This window comes from Erythrolamprus reginae, unplaced genomic scaffold (genome assembly GCF_031021105.1).
Source record: "Erythrolamprus reginae isolate rEryReg1 unplaced genomic scaffold, rEryReg1.hap1 H_18, whole genome shotgun sequence".
NCBI classification, from domain to species: Eukaryota; Metazoa; Chordata; class Lepidosauria; order Squamata; family Dipsadidae; genus Erythrolamprus; species Erythrolamprus reginae.
The window spans coordinates 317,622-338,134 of record NW_027248471.1 but is presented as its reverse complement, the minus strand read 5'-3'; the positions used below and the strand labels follow the sequence as shown (position 1 = coordinate 338,134).

The 20,513-nt window shown below is 39.9% G+C and overlaps 3 protein-coding genes across 3 annotated transcripts; 2 read left to right on the top strand and 1 right to left on the bottom strand.

Annotated features, from left to right (window-relative positions):
• Positions 1-638: 638 nt before the first annotated feature.
• LOC139155377 (olfactory receptor 14A16-like) lies at positions 639-1,577 on the top strand. The gene has a single exon (XM_070730508.1). The coding sequence runs from the start codon at positions 651-653 to the stop codon at positions 1,575-1,577; it is 927 nt and encodes a 308-aa protein (XP_070586609.1). The 5' UTR covers positions 639-650.
• A 7,480-nt stretch (positions 1,578-9,057) lies between these two features.
• Positions 9,058-9,999, top strand: LOC139155415 (olfactory receptor 14A16-like). The gene has a single exon (XM_070730545.1). The coding sequence runs from the start codon at positions 9,064-9,066 to the stop codon at positions 9,997-9,999; it is 936 nt and encodes a 311-aa protein (XP_070586646.1). The 5' UTR covers positions 9,058-9,063.
• Positions 10,000-15,618: 5,619 nt separating this feature from the next.
• On the bottom strand, positions 15,619-16,569 carry LOC139155414 (olfactory receptor 14I1-like). The gene has a single exon (XM_070730543.1). It carries the CDS (start codon positions 16,567-16,569, stop codon positions 15,619-15,621), a length of 951 nt encoding a protein of 316 aa, XP_070586644.1.
• Positions 16,570-20,513: the final 3,944 nt, after the last annotated feature.

Below are 20,513 nucleotides of genomic sequence, written 5' to 3'. Positions count from 1 at the left end.
CTGTCACAATAGTGGAATAAAAGTTAAGTAGATTATTATTTTAGTGTTAGCAATAGCATTTAATACATTCCATACTTCTTCTTATAAAATACTATCAATTTTAGAAATGTTATGCCTCCCAATGCTGGAAGCATAATGCAATAAATGTCATGTTTCTGAAAGGGTTAATCACAAAACTCATTGACATTTCATCATATTTTAGATTGTTCATCAATCCCCAATCATTCCTTATTATGAAAATAATAGAATAATTGAATATTTTGCTTAGTAAATGCCATACTAACAAGATCAATACTAGACTGAATGAAACAATGAGGATCATAAGTGGTTGCATAAAAGCTACTCCTACTTGCTGGTTCCCCGTCTTGAGCCACATTGCACCACCAGCCAAATTGATCAATATTAAACATTTCAATATATGATTTTCTTTTTTATATAAAAGCAGTAGTATTGATAGTGAGAATTATTTTTAAAGTACTGCAGATAAGTAATTTCTAAGAAAGTTCATTAGAATGTCTTGGTTATGGAATAAACTCCAATATTCCAATGTTGTTAGAGAAGAACTTTATAAAATAGAAAGGGAAATGTTATGAAAATTATATTCTTCATTAACTCATTTAATTGCTTTCTGCAGGATTCAAACATATGAAATGGTCAACCAATCTGCAGTGAGAGAATTTGTTCTGATGGGATTTTTTGATGACCCATGTTTGCAAATGTTGCATTCTGTGATGTTTCTTATTGTTTACATAACAGCCTTAATGGGGAATTGTCTCATTATAATTGCAGTGGCTGTTGACCACTACCTTCATAGTCCAATGTACTTCTTTTTGGTCAATCTTTCCCTTTTAGATATTTGTTCCATCTCCACAACAATTCCAAAATCCATAACAGTTTCATTGACAAAAAACAAAGGGATTTCCTTTGCTGGATGTGTCACTCAGATCTTTTTAATGGTCACGTTTGTTGGTGGTGAGCTTGCTCTGCTCACCATCATGGCTTATGATCGTTATGTTGCTATCTGTCATCCGCTGCATTATTCGCTGATCATGAACTGGAATGCTTGCATTCGAATGGTAGCAATCTCCTTCATATGCAATCTGATCCATGCGGCATTAGAAACAAGTGTGACTTTTAAATTAAACTTCTGTGGGTCCAATGCAATTGGCCAATATTTCTGTGACATTCCTCAATTACAAAAGATTTCTTGCACAGATACAAAAGTCAGTAAAATGGTGATACTTGTTGGGTTCTTTTTGGATTCTTTTATTTTTGCATTCATCTTTGCTTCCTATGCCCATATCTTCTCTGCAGTGATGAAAATACCAACAACTCAAAGCAGGCATAAAGTGTTTTCGACCTGCACTCCCCATCTAACTGTATTTTCTTTATTTATCATTACAGCTGTTTTTTCCTATATGAGACCCAAATCACTTTCTACTCCTTCTATTGACTTTCTTTCTGCTGTTTTATATACTGCTTTGCCACCAGTTTTGAATCCTATTATTTATAGCTTTAGAAACAAGGACCTACAAAAGGCTCTCATGAAAATACTGAAAAGAATAAGAATTACATGACATTTTGCAGTCACTAATCTCTCTCTTTTAAAAAAAAATGTAATGACAATGGTACAACTGTATAACTCTGATTTAGCATACACATTTCTTTGTATTTAATGTATTTGATTGAAATAACTTAATTTTAATTTGAGGGTGATTTCTTGTATTCAGAGATTTAATAGCTTTTTTAATGTCTCAATTATTTAGTTGCTAAACCTTAATCCCATCTGTTCCTTCTTCCTATTTTTCTCCACAACAATGCTCTAAGATATGTTTGGCTAAGAGAGAATGGTTGTTTGGATGAACTTTCCAAGTACAATTGGATCTACCCAGTTCTTGGATAACAACTATACACTACACTACACTGGCAGATCTTCCTGTACATATTTACCTAACAGGGAGTAGACCAGGGATGGGTTGCTACCAGAGTGGCAGGCAAGTGCACACTGGTAGTGGGCACCAGATTGTGCAGTTTGCACGCGACCGCTCTGGTGACAGTCCCATGGGCACTACCATCTTTTTTCTTTAATTTTTCAAGCAAAATCTCATGAGAAGATACCCGTGAGCGTGAGATTTTAGCAATGTTTTGCTTCCAGGCATGTGCGGAAGCAAAAAATCACTAAAATCTCAAACACATGTGCATCCCCTCACAAGATTTTGGCATGTTTTTGCTTTCTGCACATGCATGGAAGCAAAAACACACTGGGGGCATGTATGCGCATGCACACAAGATGACCAAAGCTGCAGGCGCAGCACATCGGTAGCAGCCAGTAAGAGGAATCCGCCTCTGGAGTAGACCATCTTCAATTCTACTATATTGATGTTTAGCTGCCCCTAAAAGGATTCACATATATAACATGTATGTACAAATAGTTATTTTCAGTCAAAATATGGCTTTGTTTCTTCTCTAGTTTATACCACAAAACCTCCATTAAGCAGCTCTCACCTGCATACAATGGTCAATGAAAAGAGTCTGTGATCTAGAAATTTCTGGAGGGTACATATTCTGTCACTTGGTAAATACCATGCTTCAACAAAACTTTGAAGGATATATTCATTTTACAAAAGTGTCATAGAAACAAATATCTCAAACTAATTCCTTCAGTTCTAAAACTAAAGTTAAATAAGCACATTGTCTTGCTTTGGTCTGTTTTAGAGCCCCTCTCAGATTGCCCTACTGGGTAAAAACTTAAGAGCAGGTTCTTAATGGAGTATAATGGAAGAAAAGGCTGAGATGAACATTATTTTGCTGCAAGGCAGCTTCCAGAATAAATGGCTCTGAATAATTTATGAAAAATGTTGCACTACATGCTGTGTAACTAGTGAAGCAGCTGTTGAGAACTTGTCCACATTGGTTGGTTCTAATACAGACTATAGGGAATCTCTGGTGTGGAGATGGCAAATATGAAAGCCATAAAATCTGCTCTTTGTGAGAATTTTCTATTTTCTAGAAGTCCAATCAGTTTAGAAAAGGTAACATTCTGCAAAATCATTTAGTTCAATTCAGGCAAACATATCAGCTTTATTATTATTATTATTATTATTATTATTATTATTATTATTATTAATTAGATTTGTATGCCGCCCCTTTCCGTAGACTCGGGGTGGCTCACAACACAATAAAAACAGTTTATAACAAATCTAATAATTTACAGTTTAAAATATTTAAAAAACCCATTATTAAACAGACATACACACAAGCATACCATACATAAATTGTATAGGCCCGGGGGAGATATCTCAGTTCCCCCATGCTTGACGACAAAGGTGGGTTTTAAGGAGTTTGCGAAAGGCGAGGAGGGTAGGGGCAGTTCTAATCTCTGGGGGGAGCTGGTTCCAGAGAGTCGGGGCCGCCACAGAGAAGGCTCTTCCCCTGGGGCCCGCCAACCGATATTGTTGATGGGACCCGGAGAAGGCCCACTCTGTGAGACCTAATTGGTTGCTGGGATTCGTGCAGCAGAAGGCGGTCTCAGAGATATTCTGGTCCGATGCCATGAAGGGCTTTAAAGGTCATAACCGTCACTTTGAATTGTGACCGGAAATTGATCGGCAACCAATGCAGACTGCAGAGTGTTGGTGTAACATGGGCATACCTAGGGAAGCCCATGACTGCTCTCGCAGCTGCAGCTAATAAAGTTTGTGGGGTAAATCAGAAAAGAAACTTAACCAGATGTGCTAATTCATTTTGCTTGACATTTATCTCACCACAAAGCAATTCTTATAAAACTACATTGACAGAATATTGAATGTCTGAAAGTACAATCCCCCTGCTTCTCCTTTACAGTCCAAGAAACTGGAGAAGGTCCCTTCTGAGCATCTTGCCTATACACTATCCATACTGCAGGTAGTAGACTCTTCTATCTCTTTCCTAACTGTTCCCTTGTCTGCATCTCCTATATTACTATGAAATTACTATGAAACTACATCACAGTAAAAAAATCTTAATTTATATCTCATGTAATTAAAATGTTTATACAGTGATTGTTTGTGAATATTTTTCCCTTTTCTCCATGTTTATCTAATATATAAGCTTGTATAAGTGCATTGCTACTGATTTTTTTAAAAATGCTTATCTGAGTTTTGACAAATATACAGACTACACTATATCAGTTTGCTTCTATTATTTATTTCAATAATTCAAAAACTCCAATAAGTAGAAATTAAGACAAATCCATTAATATACTAGTTAGAAGAAAAAACATAATTTGAGAATCTTCTGCCATTGGAGCAGAGATAGCATATCTAATTATTGATCATCAACATTTATCTACCTCTAGATCCCGCTTCCAGTTTCAGGGTTATTTACAGCTCTTATACAATTTTGCACTTTTGGGATTAATCAAAACTGACATCAATATACTTTACCTGGAAGCTTTAAAGAAATCAATTTCCACTATTGCACAACTTGTACTATTTGCTCTGCTTTAATTTATTTCTTCTCACTTCTATTTCTATCAAAGCAGAGCCTGTTAGTCGCACTTCTAGGCTGAAAAGCATGATTAATCATTAAACAAAAAAATCACTGAACAAAACTGGCTATGTAATTAACTTTAAAAGTCACTACAAAAATATATGCCACCAAATAAAGACTGAATGTGCCAATTATCACATTCTACATACAAAATCCAACCAGGCCTTATATAATTTTGTAACAGCTTAAAGACTCAAGAACCATCCCACCCCTAAAAGAACCTAATGGTATAGAATGTAATGGTTAAGAAGTTAAAACCCACCTCTTTAACACATTCTTCAGCTGCTACCCTTCAAAAAGACCTTGACTTTGTGTCATAATGGTCAAACAATTGGCAACTTCAAATCTCAACCAACAAATTCTTTGTCTTACACATTGGCAAAAACAAGGGAAAAAAGAAAATCAGAACACAAAATACAAGCTGGGTGGATAGGATTCCCCATTCCTAAGAGGGCTATAAGATGCATGGATACGTGCACCATCTTCAAAAAAGGGGAAAAATAGATTCAGGAAACTACAGACCTATCAGCCTGATCTCAATACTAGGAAAGATTTTGGAAAACATAATCAAGCAACAAATCAATGAACAATAGTAGCAATCAAAGTAATAACCAAAAGCCAACATGGGTTTGTCAAAATCAGGTCTTGACAGATTAATCTTATTGCATTCTTTGACAAGGTGCTAAAATTAGTGGACCAGAGGAATGCTGTTGATATAATTTGTTTAGACTTCAGTAAGGCATTTGGTAATGGCAATAGTAGACCATAATCTACTACTAGATAAAATAGAAAAATGTAGGTTAGATAGTGTTCTGTCTGGGTGCCCCCAGACTTCAACACCAACTGGAAAAAACAGCCAGACACGCTGGTAAAAGCAAAGGCACTTTATAGTTTGAAAAATAAACACAGAGAAAAACCTGTTCTTCCCAACAGGCAGGCTATGAGGCTTCACAGCAGAGTCCTGAAGGCCAGACAATACAGCAGACTTCTTGCTGGCACACACACCACTGTAGAGAATAAGACCCATGCCTTTCCCCCCAAGGTTTCAGCCTTCAAGGCCACAAGCCAGAATCAGAGACGCCAAAGATCACAGCCAGGTCCCAGGACTCCCAAAGATAATACTCCACAATACAGGAAGGGTGGGTCTGCCTTTTCAGCCTTTCTGGGGAGAACCACACCCAAACCCAGCTGTTGCCTATTTAGGGCTTGAAATACCTGGCTAATTGTCCCCTTCGTTGTGCTGCTCTTCTCTGCCTGAGATCGATTATGGCTTGTGCATTTTCATCTAAGGACTCCAGGCTGCTTGCTGGGGAGAGCTCCACCCCGGGGGACTCAGGCTGTTCTCCCTCTCCCTCGGCCTGATATTCCTCCTCCCCGTCTGCCTGGGCCTCCTCCTCCTCCTCCTGTTCCTCATCCTCCCCCTCTGAGCATGGAGCCGGCAGAGGTTCAGCCGTTCCCCGAGGAGCCTCAGACGGAATCACAACAGATAGCAACACCACCAGATGGATACAAAACTGGCTGACCAACCATACTCAATGTGTAGTGATTGATGGTACTGCATCTACATGGAAGGAAGTATGCAGTGGAGTATTTTAGGTCCAGTACATTTCAACACTTTCAGCAACGACTTGGATGAGGGAATAGATGGGGAACTCATCAAATTTGCAGATGACACCAAAAGGTGTCAGAAGGGAAAGGGGGGGACATGATCGAAACATTTAAATATTTTAAAGGATTAAATAAGGTTCAGGGGGGAAGTGTTTTTATAGGAAATTGAACACAAGAACAAGGGGTCACAATCTGAGGTTAGTTGGGGGAAAGATTAGAAGCAACGTGAGAAAATATTATTTTACTGAAATGCTTGGAACAAACTTCCAGCAGACATGGTTGGGAAATTCACAGTAACTGAATTTAAACATGCCTGGGATAAACATATATCCATCCTAAGATAAAATACAGGAAATAGTATAAGGGCAGACTAGATGGACCATGAGGTCTTTTTCTGCCATCAATCTTCTATGTTTCTATGTTTCTAAATGACAGGAATAGCCATGTCTGCAGAAGATAGGCTCAAGATACAGAAGGATCTTGAAAGACTTGAAGCTTGGCACTATGTAAAAAAATGAAATTTGATGGAGAAAAAAGTAAGATTCTACATTTAGGTAAAAAACCAGAAATGCTCAGGTACAGTAACTGTGAGAGGAATCTTGGCCTCCTAGTGGACAATCATTTAAATAGGAGCCAGCAGTGTGCAGCCAATGCCAAAACAGCTAACACAGTTCTAAGCTGCACTAGCAGAGGAATAGAATCAAGATCACATGAAGTGTTAATACCACTTTATAATGCTTGGAATACTGCATTCAGTTTTGGTCATCGTGATGTAAAAAGTATGTTGAGACTCTAGAAAGAGTGCAGAGAAGAGCAACAAACAGTTTTAAATAATATAAAATATAAAACCTTTCTTCTATGAAGGAAATTGGCAGTTAAGAAATATGAAATAAGTCCTAGACCAAGGGTGGGCAATTAATTTTGCCATGGGGCCACATGAGAAATTGGGATGGTTTTAGAGGGCCGGATTAATATAATTAACTCAGTTCTACCCAATACTGTATATTATTGGGTAGAACTGAGTTAATGATATTATAATTATAAATTATAATTATAACATAATTAAATCAGTTCTACCCAATAATATACAATACAATTATAATAATACAATTATACTTATGTTATATTATACTATACCATACTATACTATACTATACTATACTATACTATACTATACTATACTATACTATACTATACTATACTATACTATGATATGATATGCTATATTATACTATATTATATTTTATAATTATATTATAATTATAAATTAATTGCCCACTCCTTCCTTCCTTCCTTCCTTCCTTCCTTCCTTCCTTCCTTCCTTGTTCCCTCCATTTCTCCTTCCTTCCTTTTCTAGATGGAGAGAAGCTTCTGTTTCTCTGATTTTCTCTGCCTTTTATTTCTGCTTTTGTGCAGTTCTTTACTTCTCTTTCAAAATATTCCTTTCAGGTGCCTCTCTTCAACTGACCTACATTGTCAGTTGAGAAAACATAATGCAGCCTTTGCCTGAAAGTAGCTTGGGATTCCTTTTCTTCCTCTTCCTCCCCTTTTTCCCCCTGAGAGGTGGGGTGTGGGGTTTGCTTTAAATTTCTTGGAAAAGCCAATGAAACCAATGAACAATTAAAAAATGAGCATTTATTGGACTTTTGCAAAAGGGCATGGAAAGAGAATTTCTCCTTCCTTCCTTCCTTCCTTCCTTCCTTCCTACTTCCTACTTCCGCGGGCCGGTCACAGACAGCAGGTGGGCTGCATCTGGTCCCCAGGCCGCACTTTGCCCAGGTCTGTCCTAGACAATGCTCAGCTGGTTTCAATGGATCTGAAATTAAAATTGACTAATCCAAAATATATTATTAATTTATTACATTTCCCTAATCTTCTAAAGAATGCTTTTCAAAAGATGGAAATCAGTTGGAGATCCAAAAAAGAAAAAGAGGGTTCACTGAAGGGTACTCAGGTTTAGAATTGCTTACTATTTAATTTAGAAAACAGCCATCTTCAAATTGAAAATTTATGACACAACTCATAAAACACTTTAGGGAATAGACTTGATTCCTTTTGCTTTTTCAAATATAAAATATATAAAAACAAACTTCGGCACATAAACATTTCATCTTCTAGAAGCATTGGCCGCAGGCTGAGGTAAGCAATTTTATACATGATAACCAGAACAGATTTTTTTTCCTAACAAGAATGGAGGAAATTGTATGAACAAAGAGTAGTAATAATGTAGAGATTTAAAAACATAGAGAATATATTTAAACTTGTTTTTTTACAAATCTTCAAATGATTGTTGCTAAGTTATTTTTTCATTTAAAATATGATAAGGGTTTAGGAAGAAAAATAAATAAATGTAGATATTTGCAACAACTCAGGAATATAGAAAATGCCCTGGTATGAAAGAATGCATAGCTTAGAATTTGTTAAGTTTTACACACAACAACACATATAAGCACACATAGAAGTTATTTCTAGTAAGATTTTCTTGCATAGTTGAATGGAAGAATGAGAAGATGGATGCAGTATAGATGGCTAAAGGAACACAATAATCACTCAAATTTAAGAACAACAGTCAAAACTTTTTAGTTCATTATATGAACTGATTATTTGAAAATCATTTCCTAAGAAAAAGGATTTTTTCCAAAAAGGAAGAATGATAACCCAGCATTGTATGATGCTAAAAGCGATTCAAGAGTTTGATATACCTGTGGTAGAACACTTGGAAAGGGAAAATAACTAAATGTAAACATACTGCAACCTTTACTCATGTAGATTGAGTAACAAATTATTACAAAACAATGTGTATAATTAATATTTACATGAAGATATTACTGCAAACTATTAATTAATTAGTAATATTGTTCCAAAATTTTATGTTGAAATAACTATTTTTAACTCATTCTTTATAGATATACCAAAATTAGCATAATGGGCAACAAATCCATTGTGACAGATTTTATCCTAATGGGATTTTCAGATGACCATGATATGAAACTTTTCTATTTTTTTATATTTCTCTTTGTTTATTTAACAGCAGTAGTGGGGAATTTTCTCATCATCTCAGCCGTGATACTCAATCAACATCTTCATACACCCATGTACTTCTTTCTGCTCAATCTATCATTTGTAGATATTTGCTACATCTCTACTACAGTTCCCAAAACAATAGCTGTTTCAGTTACAAACAACAAATTGATTCCTTATGCTGGATGTGTTGCACAGGTCTTTTTAGTTATTACCTTTGTTGGGGCAGAGATTTTCTTGCTTACTATCATGGCTTATGATCGGTATGTTGCCATCTGCCATCCTTTGCAGTACAGATTGATTATGACCTGGAATGCCTGCATCCAAATGGCAGCTGTTGCTTGGATATCCACTTTGATTCATGCTGTGTTAGAAACCAGTTTGACTTTTCAGGTGAACTTTTGTGGAATCAATATGATTGGACAATATTTTTGTAATGTGCCTCAATTACAAAAGATAGCTTGTACTGATTCAAAAGGCCACAAAATTCTAATTTTTCTGATTGGGCTCAGTGTGAATTCATTTTGCTTTGCATTCATCTTGACATCTTATTGTTATATTTTTTCCTCTGTGTTGAAAATCCCATCAGTTCAAGGAAGACACAAAGCTTTCTCAACTTGCATTCCCCACCTCACTGTTTTTGCCTTGTTTATTATCACAGCTGTCTTCTCATACTTGAGACCAAAGTCACTTTCCTCCCTCAAGGCAGATTTAATTTCTGGAGTTTTATATACAATTTTGCCACCTGTTTTTAATCCCATAATTTATAGTTTGAGGAATAAAGATATCCAAAGAACTGTATTGAAAATATCACAGAAATTGAAAGAATTTATGAATTAAATGTAAACATTCTTATAATGATTTGATTTCAGCTAATTAAATAGCTGAGTGGGGACTGTATAAGTTTTGTATGAGAGATTGGTCCAGAAAATGGCCTATGGCAAATTTAATATTCTTGTTATCAATGTTTGATTTTCAATAAATAAATGCAGCTCTGCTTTCTTTCCATTTACAATGTTTTTTCTTTGTAAATGGTGAAGTATAGATAGCTAAATAAATAAAGATGTTCAATGGGTATATAATACAATCATTCTATTTCTATTTGCAAGTCTTTGTATTTTATTATCTTCTCCAATTCTGTCTCTTCTATTCTGCTGCCTCCAGGTACTGTCATGTCCATTCTCCAGATATTTTTGTCTTTCTTACTGACAAATATTACAATAATCATTATTATTGCTATTATCATATTCATCATCATCATCATCTTGTTTTGCAATAGACAGAGAGGGGCGGCATACAAATCTAATAAATAAATAAATAAATAAATAAGATTTACTTGAGTTGCATTGAAAAGTACGTTGTTTGGGAAGTTGGGATAGATGCTTTTAAAGCTGATGAACAGAATTTCAAAGGAAAAAATAACCTCCTTAATAATATTTGTATAATATAATATTACTAATATCTGTGCTGCTCAAGGAGGTAGCCGGGTAGCCTGGGTTTATTGTCCTGGAAGATTTCAACCTGCCGTCACTCAACGGATGCTCTGGGTTAGCACATGAGTTCATGGCCACCATGACAGCCATGGACATGACTCAAGTAGTTTAGGGACCGATTCATGAGGGGGGACACGCACCTGACATGATATTTCTGTTGGAGCAACTTAGTAATGGTCTGAGACTAAGGGGCTTAGATGTTTTGCCTTTGTCATGGTCAGATCATTTTCTGCTATGGCTCGACTTTATGGCTCCAAACGTTCCCCACAGGGAGGTGGAACCAATTAGGTGGTTCAGCCCCAGATGCCTAATAGACCCAGAGGGCTTTCAGAGGGTGCTTGGGGTTTTACTAGACTCACTCGTCCACAGTTCGGAAGAGTCTCTTGCTGTGGCCTGGAACAAGGTTGCGACTGAGGCTCTTGACCAGATTGCACCATTGCGACTTCTCTCTGCCACTAGACCCTGGAGAGCTCCTTGGTTCACTGAGGAACTCCAGGAGTTGAAACATCAGAAGAAATGTCTAGAGAAGTGGTGGAGGAAAAGTAAGTCTGAGTCTGATCGAACACTTGTAAGACTTACAAAGTGGCGCTCAAGGCGGCAAGATGCGCATATCATGCCAACTTGATTGCATCAGTGGAATCTCACCCAGCTGCTCTGTTTAGAATGACCCACTCCCTTCTTAATCAGGGGAGCCTTTGGGGAGCCATTGCAGAGTAGTGCCGAGGATTTTAATACATTTTTCGCTGATAAAATCACTTGGATCTAGATGGACCTTGACTCCGAATGGATAGGAGAGTCAGCTGACAACAAGTCAGTCAAGGTGCCTGGGGCCTGACCTTGTCCATCTGTTTGGGAGGAGTTTGACCTGGTGACACCTGATGAAGTGGACAAGGCCATTGGAGCTGTGAGGTCCACCACCTGTTTACTGGATCTGTGTCCCTCTTGGCCAGTTTTGGCCAGCAGAGAGGTAACATGGAGCTGGGTCCAGGAGATTGTCAACACTTCTTTGGGGAGGGGGTCCTTCCTGGCTCCCTACAAGGGGGAATTTGTGTGCCCCCTCCTCAAGGAGCCTACCCTGGACCCAGCCGTACTTAATAACTATCGTCCATTTTCCAACCTTCCATTCACGGAGAAAGTGCCCTGAGTCTTCGGAGAGGGATGGCATACAGATCTAATAAATTATTATTAAATTATTATTATTATTAAGTTGGTGGCACTCCAGCTCCAGCAGTCCTTGGAAGAAGCCAATTATCTAGGCCTTCAGCAGTCTGGATTCAGGCCCAGCTACAGCACGGAAACTGATTTGGTCGTGCTGATGGATGATCTCTAGTGGGCCCGGGACATGGGTTTATCCTCTGTCCTGGTGATTTTTGACCTCTCAGCAGCTTTCAATACCATTGATCATGGTATCCTTTTGCACCGGCTGGAGGGGCTGGGAGTGGGAGGCACTGTTCTGCAGTGGTTCTCCTCCTACCTCTCCGGTCGGTCGCAGTTGGTGTTAATGGGGGGTCAGAGATCGACCTCTAGGTGTCTCCCCTGTGGGGTGCCTCAGGGGTCAGTTCTCTCCCACCTGCTATTTAATATCTACATGAAACCTATGGGTGAGATCATCCAAGGACATGGGGTGAGGGATCATCAGTATGTTGATGATATCCAGTTGTACATCTCCACTCCATGTCCAGTCAGAGAAGCAGTACAAGTGATGTGCAAGTGCCTGAAGGCTGCTGGGGTATGGATGGATGTCAACAGGCTCAAACTCAGCCCAGACAAGACGGAGTGGCTGTGGGTTTTACCTCCCAAGGACAATTCCATCTGTCCATCCTTTACCCTGGGGGGGGGGAATTATTGACCCCCCTCAGAGAGGGTCCGCAACTTGGGCATCCTCCTCTATCTACAGCTAACATTAGAGAACCATCATTCAGCAGTAGCGAGGAGGGCATTTGCCCAAGTTCACCTGATGTACCTATTTGCGGCCCTATTTGGACCGGGAGTCACTCCTCACAGTCACTCATGTCCTCATCACCTCCAGGTTCAACTTCTGCAATGCTCTCTACATGGGGCTAACTGTGAAGAGTGTTAAGAAACTTCAGATCATGCAGAATGCGGTCACATGAGCTATCGTACGGCTACCTAGATTTGCCCATGTCTCTCCAAAACTCCATGGTCTGCACTGGCTCCCAAACAGTTTCTGGTCACAATTCAAAATGTTGGTAATGACCTATAAAGCCCTACATGTCATCGGACCAGAATACCTCCGAGAGCAGTCATGGGTTTTCCCAAATATGCCCATGTTACACCAACACTCTGCAGTCTGCATTGGTTGCTGATCAGTTTCTTGTCCAATTCAAAGTGTTGGTTATTACCTATAAAGCCCTTCATGGCACCAGACCAGATTATCTCATGGACCGCCTTCTGCAGCACGAATCCCAGCGACCAGTTTGGTCCCACAGAGTGGGCCTTCTCCAGGCCCCGTCAACTAAACAATGTCATTTGGCGAGATCCAGGGGAAGAGCCTTCTCTGTGGTGGCCCCTTTGGAACCAACTCCCCCCAGAGATTAGAATTGCCCCCACCCTCCTTGCCTTTCGTAAGCTTCTTAAAACCCACCTTTGCCATCAGGCATGGGGAAACTGAGATATTCTTTCCCCCTAGGCCTTACAATTTATGCATGGTATGTTAGCATGTATGTTTGATTTTATAATAAGGCATTTTTTAGTTGTTTAGTATTGGATTGTTACATGCTGCTTTTTATCACTGTTGTTAGCCGCCCCGAGCCTGCGGAGAGGGGCAGCATACAAATCCAATAAATAATAAAATAATAATAAAATAATATTCGCCATAGATCGGCGTTCTTGAAGGACTACGCATGCGCCCCATAGGAGGAAGGGGTGTCATGTCCTTGGCAACAACAGGAAGTGCTATTTGGCGGGAACAAGTTTTGGTTTCTATTGATTGGATTCAAATATATATAAGATGTCAGTGAGTTGCTAATGTTCTTTTCTGTGGGTTCCTGTTCGTGTTACTGCAGCAGCCATGTCTCGGGGTGATTCACTATACTCTCTCTCTGTATGTGTGTGTGTGTCTGTGTCGCTGTGTGTCTCTGTCTCTGTCTCTCTTTCTCTGTGTGTGTTTCTGTGTCTGCGTCTGTCTGCCCATCTGTCTGTCTGTCTGTCTGTCTCTCTCTCTCTCTCTCACACACACACACCCACCACACACACGCTATAGACAGGAAAATTTCAAATCTTTTTTTCTCACATTATTTGATTTTACCTCCTTTTCTCCCAATCTCAAACTATTAAATTAATCAAACAAATACAATATGCAAATAAATGTAAATTTAAATGTAAATTGATCAAAGACAATTTATATGGTCAGGAGGCCAGCATTATATGCCAAAGGCACCTGAAATACAATAGATTTAAAATGCATTAAAATGGAGAGTGTATCTAGTTCTTCACAATTTTTTCAGATTCTGTTGGTTGAAGAAGCATTATGGAAAATGTTTATATTTATTTATTTAATTTATTTATTTATTATTTAGATTTGTATGGCACCCCTCTCCACAGACTCGGAGGAAACTATATACAGTATTGAGGAAACTAATAAGTATAACTGCAATTCATAATAAATGAATGGTAGGAAGCAATAAATAGATTAGCTAATTTATTATTTAAATAAATTCACATTATATTTGTATACATATTGATAGTGAAGTTGATAGACCTCAAATTGTCTACCATATATTGAAATAATGAAAGGAATAGTTGGTGGATAATAGTGAAGATTTACAGTGATTTTGGGGAAAAAAATCAGAAAATTTTATCTCTATTATCTTTAATATAGATTTCAAACATTTGAAGATTAATAGAGTATTTATAATTAACAAATAATTTTGTCATCTCCCAGTCACAAATCATCATACCATGCTGATATAGTTTGGATCAAATTCAGTGCGTTTCATTTAATATACAATTTATAGCAGAATACCACTTTATCAATGTTGATTTGTAACAGTTTCTTCACTCTTTTCACATGGATTAACTTCTATTCCTTTAATTAATTAGGAGTTTTGACTGGAAGGTATGCAAATTGTACAGGAAATTATGGATAACTTTAACATACAGAATGAGTAGTTGGTCTTAATTTTTTATTTTACTTAGTCAAATCAGATTAGACACACAAAGAATTTCTCTTTAGTGCAGAAGCACTGAGTGTACATACAAAACAAAAAGACAATCATCATCATCATCATCATCATCATCATCATTATCATCATCATCATGTGTATAGTTAACAGAACTAAAAATAATAATTCAAGGACAAATATACAGCAACCACAATCTCTGGGTTAATTATAGACACATATTTTTAAAGCCCAAACAACTGATGCTAGAAAATGAATGTTGCAACTTCACTTGGAGCACTAAATAACTTAACAGGATTGTTCTTATGGTGGGAAATAGGAAGCAGATGTATTAAGTATTTACCATTTTGATGTGTGTTTGTGTATGTGTAAAAAGGATAAATCATAACAATAGTAATGCCTATCCCATGCCCTAGAGAAGAATTCAATAAATGGATAAAAATGCCAAATATAGACTAATCGTTATTCTGACTGTGTGATGAATTGTAATAAAACAACATGGAGAAGACTTTTTAGCTTATTGTCTACTGTTATGCTTTTACCAATGTTATTGGAATTGTTTTACTTTCAAGATTTATATTGTAACATTAGTGTGCTTCAAATAGTCTAGGACAATTTTAAGAGTAGTATGCAAAATTATAAAATAAGGAAATAAATTCAAACTGTCTTGTTTATTTCAACCTACTAAATCCATGGAAAAACAACAGGAAATTTGACCTGTAATGTCTTTGTTGATATAATGCAGAACAATATCTAAGTATTTACAGAGTCTTTACTATCCATGGAAAAATACATTTATAGAATAACAAATCAATTTTATAACATTATTTTAAAATCAGTTTTTGAAAGTTATTTAAATTAAAAAGCTTGAATACAGCAAGCTTTATTTCCTTATTCCTCATGCTGTAGACCACTGGGTTCATCATGGGTGGAATCACTGAGTATATGACAGCAAATACCATATTGATTTCTGAGGAGATATGTGGTATTGGTCTCAAGTTCACAAACATTCCAGTGAATAGAAACATCGAAAATACAATGAGATGAGGAATGCATGTAGAAAAGGCCTTTTGTCTTCCTTTTGATGATGGCATTCGAAAAACTGTTATGAAAATCTGCATGTATGTCACAACTATAAAGAGAAAGCAGCCAAATGCTATGGTAACACTTACAATAAGAAGGACATATTCAACTTGATATAAATTAGAGCATGAGATTTTTAGTAGCTCTGGAAGCTCACAGAAAAACTGGTCAACTTCATTGGAACAGAAAGTCATGGCAAAGGTAATGCCAGTGTGCAAGATGGCATAAAGAAATCCACCGAGCCATGCACTGCCTGCCATCTGGATGCAGGCTCCTTTATTCATAATTATCTCATATCGAAGTGGGTTAGAGATAGCAACATATCGGTCATGAGCCATGACTGTGAGGAGAGTAAAATCAGAAGCTGCAAAGAGGAGGAAGAGAGACACTTGAAAGATGCAACCAATGTATGAAATCAATCTGGTGTTCATGAGAGAATTTGACATGGATTTGGGTATGGTGACAGAAACAGCTCCGAGATCAGTTATAGCTAAATTCATGAGGAAGAAATACATGGGAGTATGTAGTCGGCGATCAAGAATGACTGCAGAAATAATGATGAGGTTTCCTGAAATGGCAGCCAAATAAAAAACCAGAAACACAACAAATTGCAAAATCTGTATTCCACGGATATCTGAGAACTCCAACAGCAGAAATTCTGTCATGGATGTTTGGTTAGACAAAGCATTCATTTCTCAAGGTTTAATTAAGTATAGTTTCTGGGGAGTGAAAAGAATAAAACAGGAAAAAAATAAAAAATTTATAGCTATTTCATATATTTGAACTTTTTTACATTTGCTAAAAACTTGTTATTTTAACAGTTATATTTGAAAAAAATAAATGCCTGTCATCCTGATTATTGCCATACATTAGAGTTTACTTATAATGGCACTTAACTGCTGTTTGAAAGTATCTGTAAAGCTTAGAGCACAAACAGACTATAATTCCATGTCTGGTTTTTTTTCTTGTTTAGTTCTGCCTCTGGCTATATGCTACAGAAACAAAAAAATGCAGTTAAAATAATATTTTCATCAAATATTATTTTCAATCCATCTTTTTTTTATTTCTTTCATTTGAATTTATACCATGGACAATTTCTACAAATCAAATTTGTAAAGAATGATGATGATGATGGTGGTGGTGGTGGTGGTTGATGATACAAACCAATGATCATGGTGGGTAAGATAATAAAAAAATATTTTCAATTCTTTAAAATTATTTTCATCATCAATACAAAACTTCAATGCATCTTCCAAATGTGGAGACCATATTAGAATATTTGCAACTCTGCAAAAAGCTAAATTTTATAAAGGTGTAAAATGAATGAGAAGGCAGAGGGAAAAAGGGATTGTGATATTTCTGATGAGTTCAGGACTTACTGTATGTTTTTAACTATGATTATTCAGCATAATAACATTTAACAATTGACAGGGTAAGGAAGAAATTATGAATGAAAGAGTATTAGAAAAAAATAAGGCAAATGAAAAATACTTACTCTGTCATTTTTACATTATTGATTAATATCTTCTCCTGCCAAATAATATTCAGAAATACAAACTGCAATTTTGTCTCCTTCTGAGCCAGGTACAAAACATACTAGAAGTAAAAGGGATATTTATTAATGTTCCTTTAACATTTAGTGGTCTCAAGAGTCACACAGTGTTGATTAAAAGAATCAACATTTTTAATTGATGTTAAATAGATTATATAGAATACAATATAAATATACATTGATTAAACTATCTCATTCATTTAATCGTTTATTATTTTTGTTTGTGCACATTACTCCCTACTGATAATAAAAACAAAGTATTTAGCCCTACACTTATGCCTTCTAAAGTACATTAAATTATATTTGGCAAGTTGATCAATGTATTTACCATACAAATTTACTAGTAATGAAATAGTGCCAGCGGAATCACCCCGCTGGCGGCGTTTACCGAAGGGTTGGGGAGACACCGGACTCCCTTGGCGGCTGCCATCTTGGATCTCGGCCGAAGTCTCGCGAGGCGAGATTTCGGCCGAGAGTCAGGCCAGCATGGCCTGACTGCTGACGTGGCCGGGCGGGGCTTGCTGGCCCTATTTAAGGGCTTGTAGGCCCGGGCTTAGCCTTTTCGCCCAGACCTCAGCTAGTGAGCAGACACTCGGCTGGGTGTCTGCTCTCGGCGGCCATTTTAGGTGGCCTCGTGTCTCCGGTCGCCATTTTGTGGCCCTGTGGTCGGCGGAGAGAGTTTTTGACGCGGCGATTTTTGCTGGCGGCGCTGGCATCGGCTGGTGGCCGCCCTTAGTTTGCATTGGGGGGTGCCCATGGGTGGAGCAGCTGGGCCTCTCTGCCACCGCTGGGGGGGTTGGCCTGCCGCTGGGCCTCCCCTGGTAAGGCCTGGGTGCTTGGCGTCGGGCCTTGCTGCCCAGCGCGCCTCCGGCCCAACCAACAGGGTGGCCTAGGAGGGCGTTGAGGCCTTCACCCCGGGCTCGGGCTAACTGGAGGGGTCCCCTGGGGTGGTCCCACCGGAGGGGGGGGGTGGGGTTTATGCCTCCAGCCCCTCACCATGATGTTTCTTCCTCCCTTTCTTGGGCCAGGGTCCTGGAAAGGTTCGATGAACTGGAGTGGTGGCGGTCCGGATCGGGCCCGGGCGTGCCCCCCCTGCCTGCATCGGTGGCCTGGGGAAGAGATCTGGAGGAGGAGGTCACCCAGGCCGGACAGATGGCCCAGACCGGGCAGATGGCCCAGACCGGGCAGGTGGCCCAGTCGGGGCAGATGGTCCAGTCGGGGCAGATGGCCCAGTCGGGGCAGATGGCGGCGTTGCAGGGCGCTGCACGGAGGGGCCTCCCGTGGATGTCGTCAACCCCGTATGGGACAGGTGAGGCTGCACCACATTTGTCCTCCACATCGCTCCTCTCCTTGCCCAGTCCGGGGTTTAACCCGCCTGGTTTGGAGAGTGGCGCTAGTTTTCTGGGGTCCCCTTCGGGCACATGTGGTCAGGTTTGGTCCTCGCTGGCTCCGCCAGCGGTGGCGCCTCCTCCTGGGGTGGCTTTTCCACTGGGGCCCTGGGCGACTGGGGCGGGGGGTTGGACCCCTCCAGCACCCGCTATTTATGCCTCCGCCCCCTTTGGTGTACCCACCGGGGCTAGGGGTGTTGGGTGCAGGGGCCTCCACCGTGTGGGACCCGTTCGCCAGCATCAAGGCTGGGGCCATCCCATGTGGGCTGCCAGCCACTCCCCTGGGGTACCACCTCCATCCGTCGGTGAAGGAGGCGATTTGGAAAGGGGAGTACGTGGACCTCTTCTCCATATTGAACAGAGAGATCCCCAAGCAGGACAAGGATGTAGTGCCCGGGGAAAAGCCTAAAAAGACCAAAGTCACCAAGTGTTTCAGCTCATGGCTGTACGCTTTCCTGACTTATGCTTCAATAGTGATTCAAAGGCAGCCAGCTAGGGCTGCTTCCATGCTCAAATATATCGACCTAATTGCTAGGGCTCATTTTGAGTATAAAGGGACTATCTGGCGGCATTACGACAAAGGTTTTAGGATGCTGATAGCTCTCGACTCCTCCCTGCCATGGGATATGGTGGTGCCGGACCTATGGTTCCAGGCCACGCATATGTCCAGCAAGGAAGGGTGTGACAGGACCGATAGTGGTCATTTTATGGAGGAGGAGCCCGTGGCTTCCACACCAGCCAAGGCGGCTATGGGGGAGCGGGGAAGGGAGCCTCCCCTGCGTGCCATGAGTTTGCTGCAAAAGGGGCGTGTTTTCATCCCTTTTGCAAGTACAAACATGCATGTGGGAATTGTGGGGGGACTCATGCCTCTTACGTGTGCCCCCGCCCCAGGAAGGGGGGCGGAAAAGAAGGGTGGGGGTCCAGCTAAACCTACCCCACCTACTGGGGGAAAAGGGGCCCAGCCCAATTAATTTAAAAGCACTTGAGGGTTGGTTGATTGACTACCACCCTCGCTCGAAAGCAGCTGCTCTCTTGCTAGGTTTTTCCAAGGGATTCAGGATCCCTTACATGGGGGTTAGGAAGGCCTTCATGTCCGACAACCTTAGATCGGTTGTGGGACATGAAGACATCATTAGGGAAAAGATTCGGAAGGAGGTGGTCGAGGGCAGGGTTCTTGGGCCTTTCCCGGAGCCGCCCTTCCTGAATCTTATAGTGTCCCCATTGGGGGTGGTCCCCAAAAAGGCGAGTGGTGAATTTAGGTTGATTCACCACCTGTCTTTTCCTAAAGGGGAGTCAGTGAATGATTTTATTCCTGACGAACTTTGTTCAGTCTGGTACACATCCTTTGATGCGGCCATGGCCATGGTTAGGAAGTGTGGGGTTGGAGCCCTTATGGGTAAATGCGACATTAAGTCGGCATTCCGGCTCCTCCCCATACACCCAGATGACTTCGAGCTGTTGGGCTTCCATTTCGAAGGTGGTTTTTATGTAGACAGGGCTTTACCCATGGGTTGCTCTGTCTCATGCTCTCTTTTTGAGAGCTTTAGCACCTTCTTGGAGTGGGCGCTCAGGAGGCGCAGTGGTCTGGGCTCGGTCGTTCACTACCTTGATTATTTCTTGATGGTGAGGCCTGCGCATTTGGAGCAATGCTTTGCTTTAATGCGGGACTTCGAAGCCCTTTGCGCTCAGTTGGGGG

Coding starts and splice junctions, on each gene's coding strand:
- LOC139155377 (XM_070730508.1), top strand. CDS start 651: ATGGTCAACCAATCTGCAGTGAGAGAATTTGTTCTGATGGGATTTTTT.
- LOC139155415 (XM_070730545.1), top strand. CDS start 9,064: ATGGGCAACAAATCCATTGTGACAGATTTTATCCTAATGGGATTTTCA.
- LOC139155414 (XM_070730543.1), bottom strand. CDS start 16,569: ATGAATGCTTTGTCTAACCAAACATCCATGACAGAATTTCTGCTGTTG.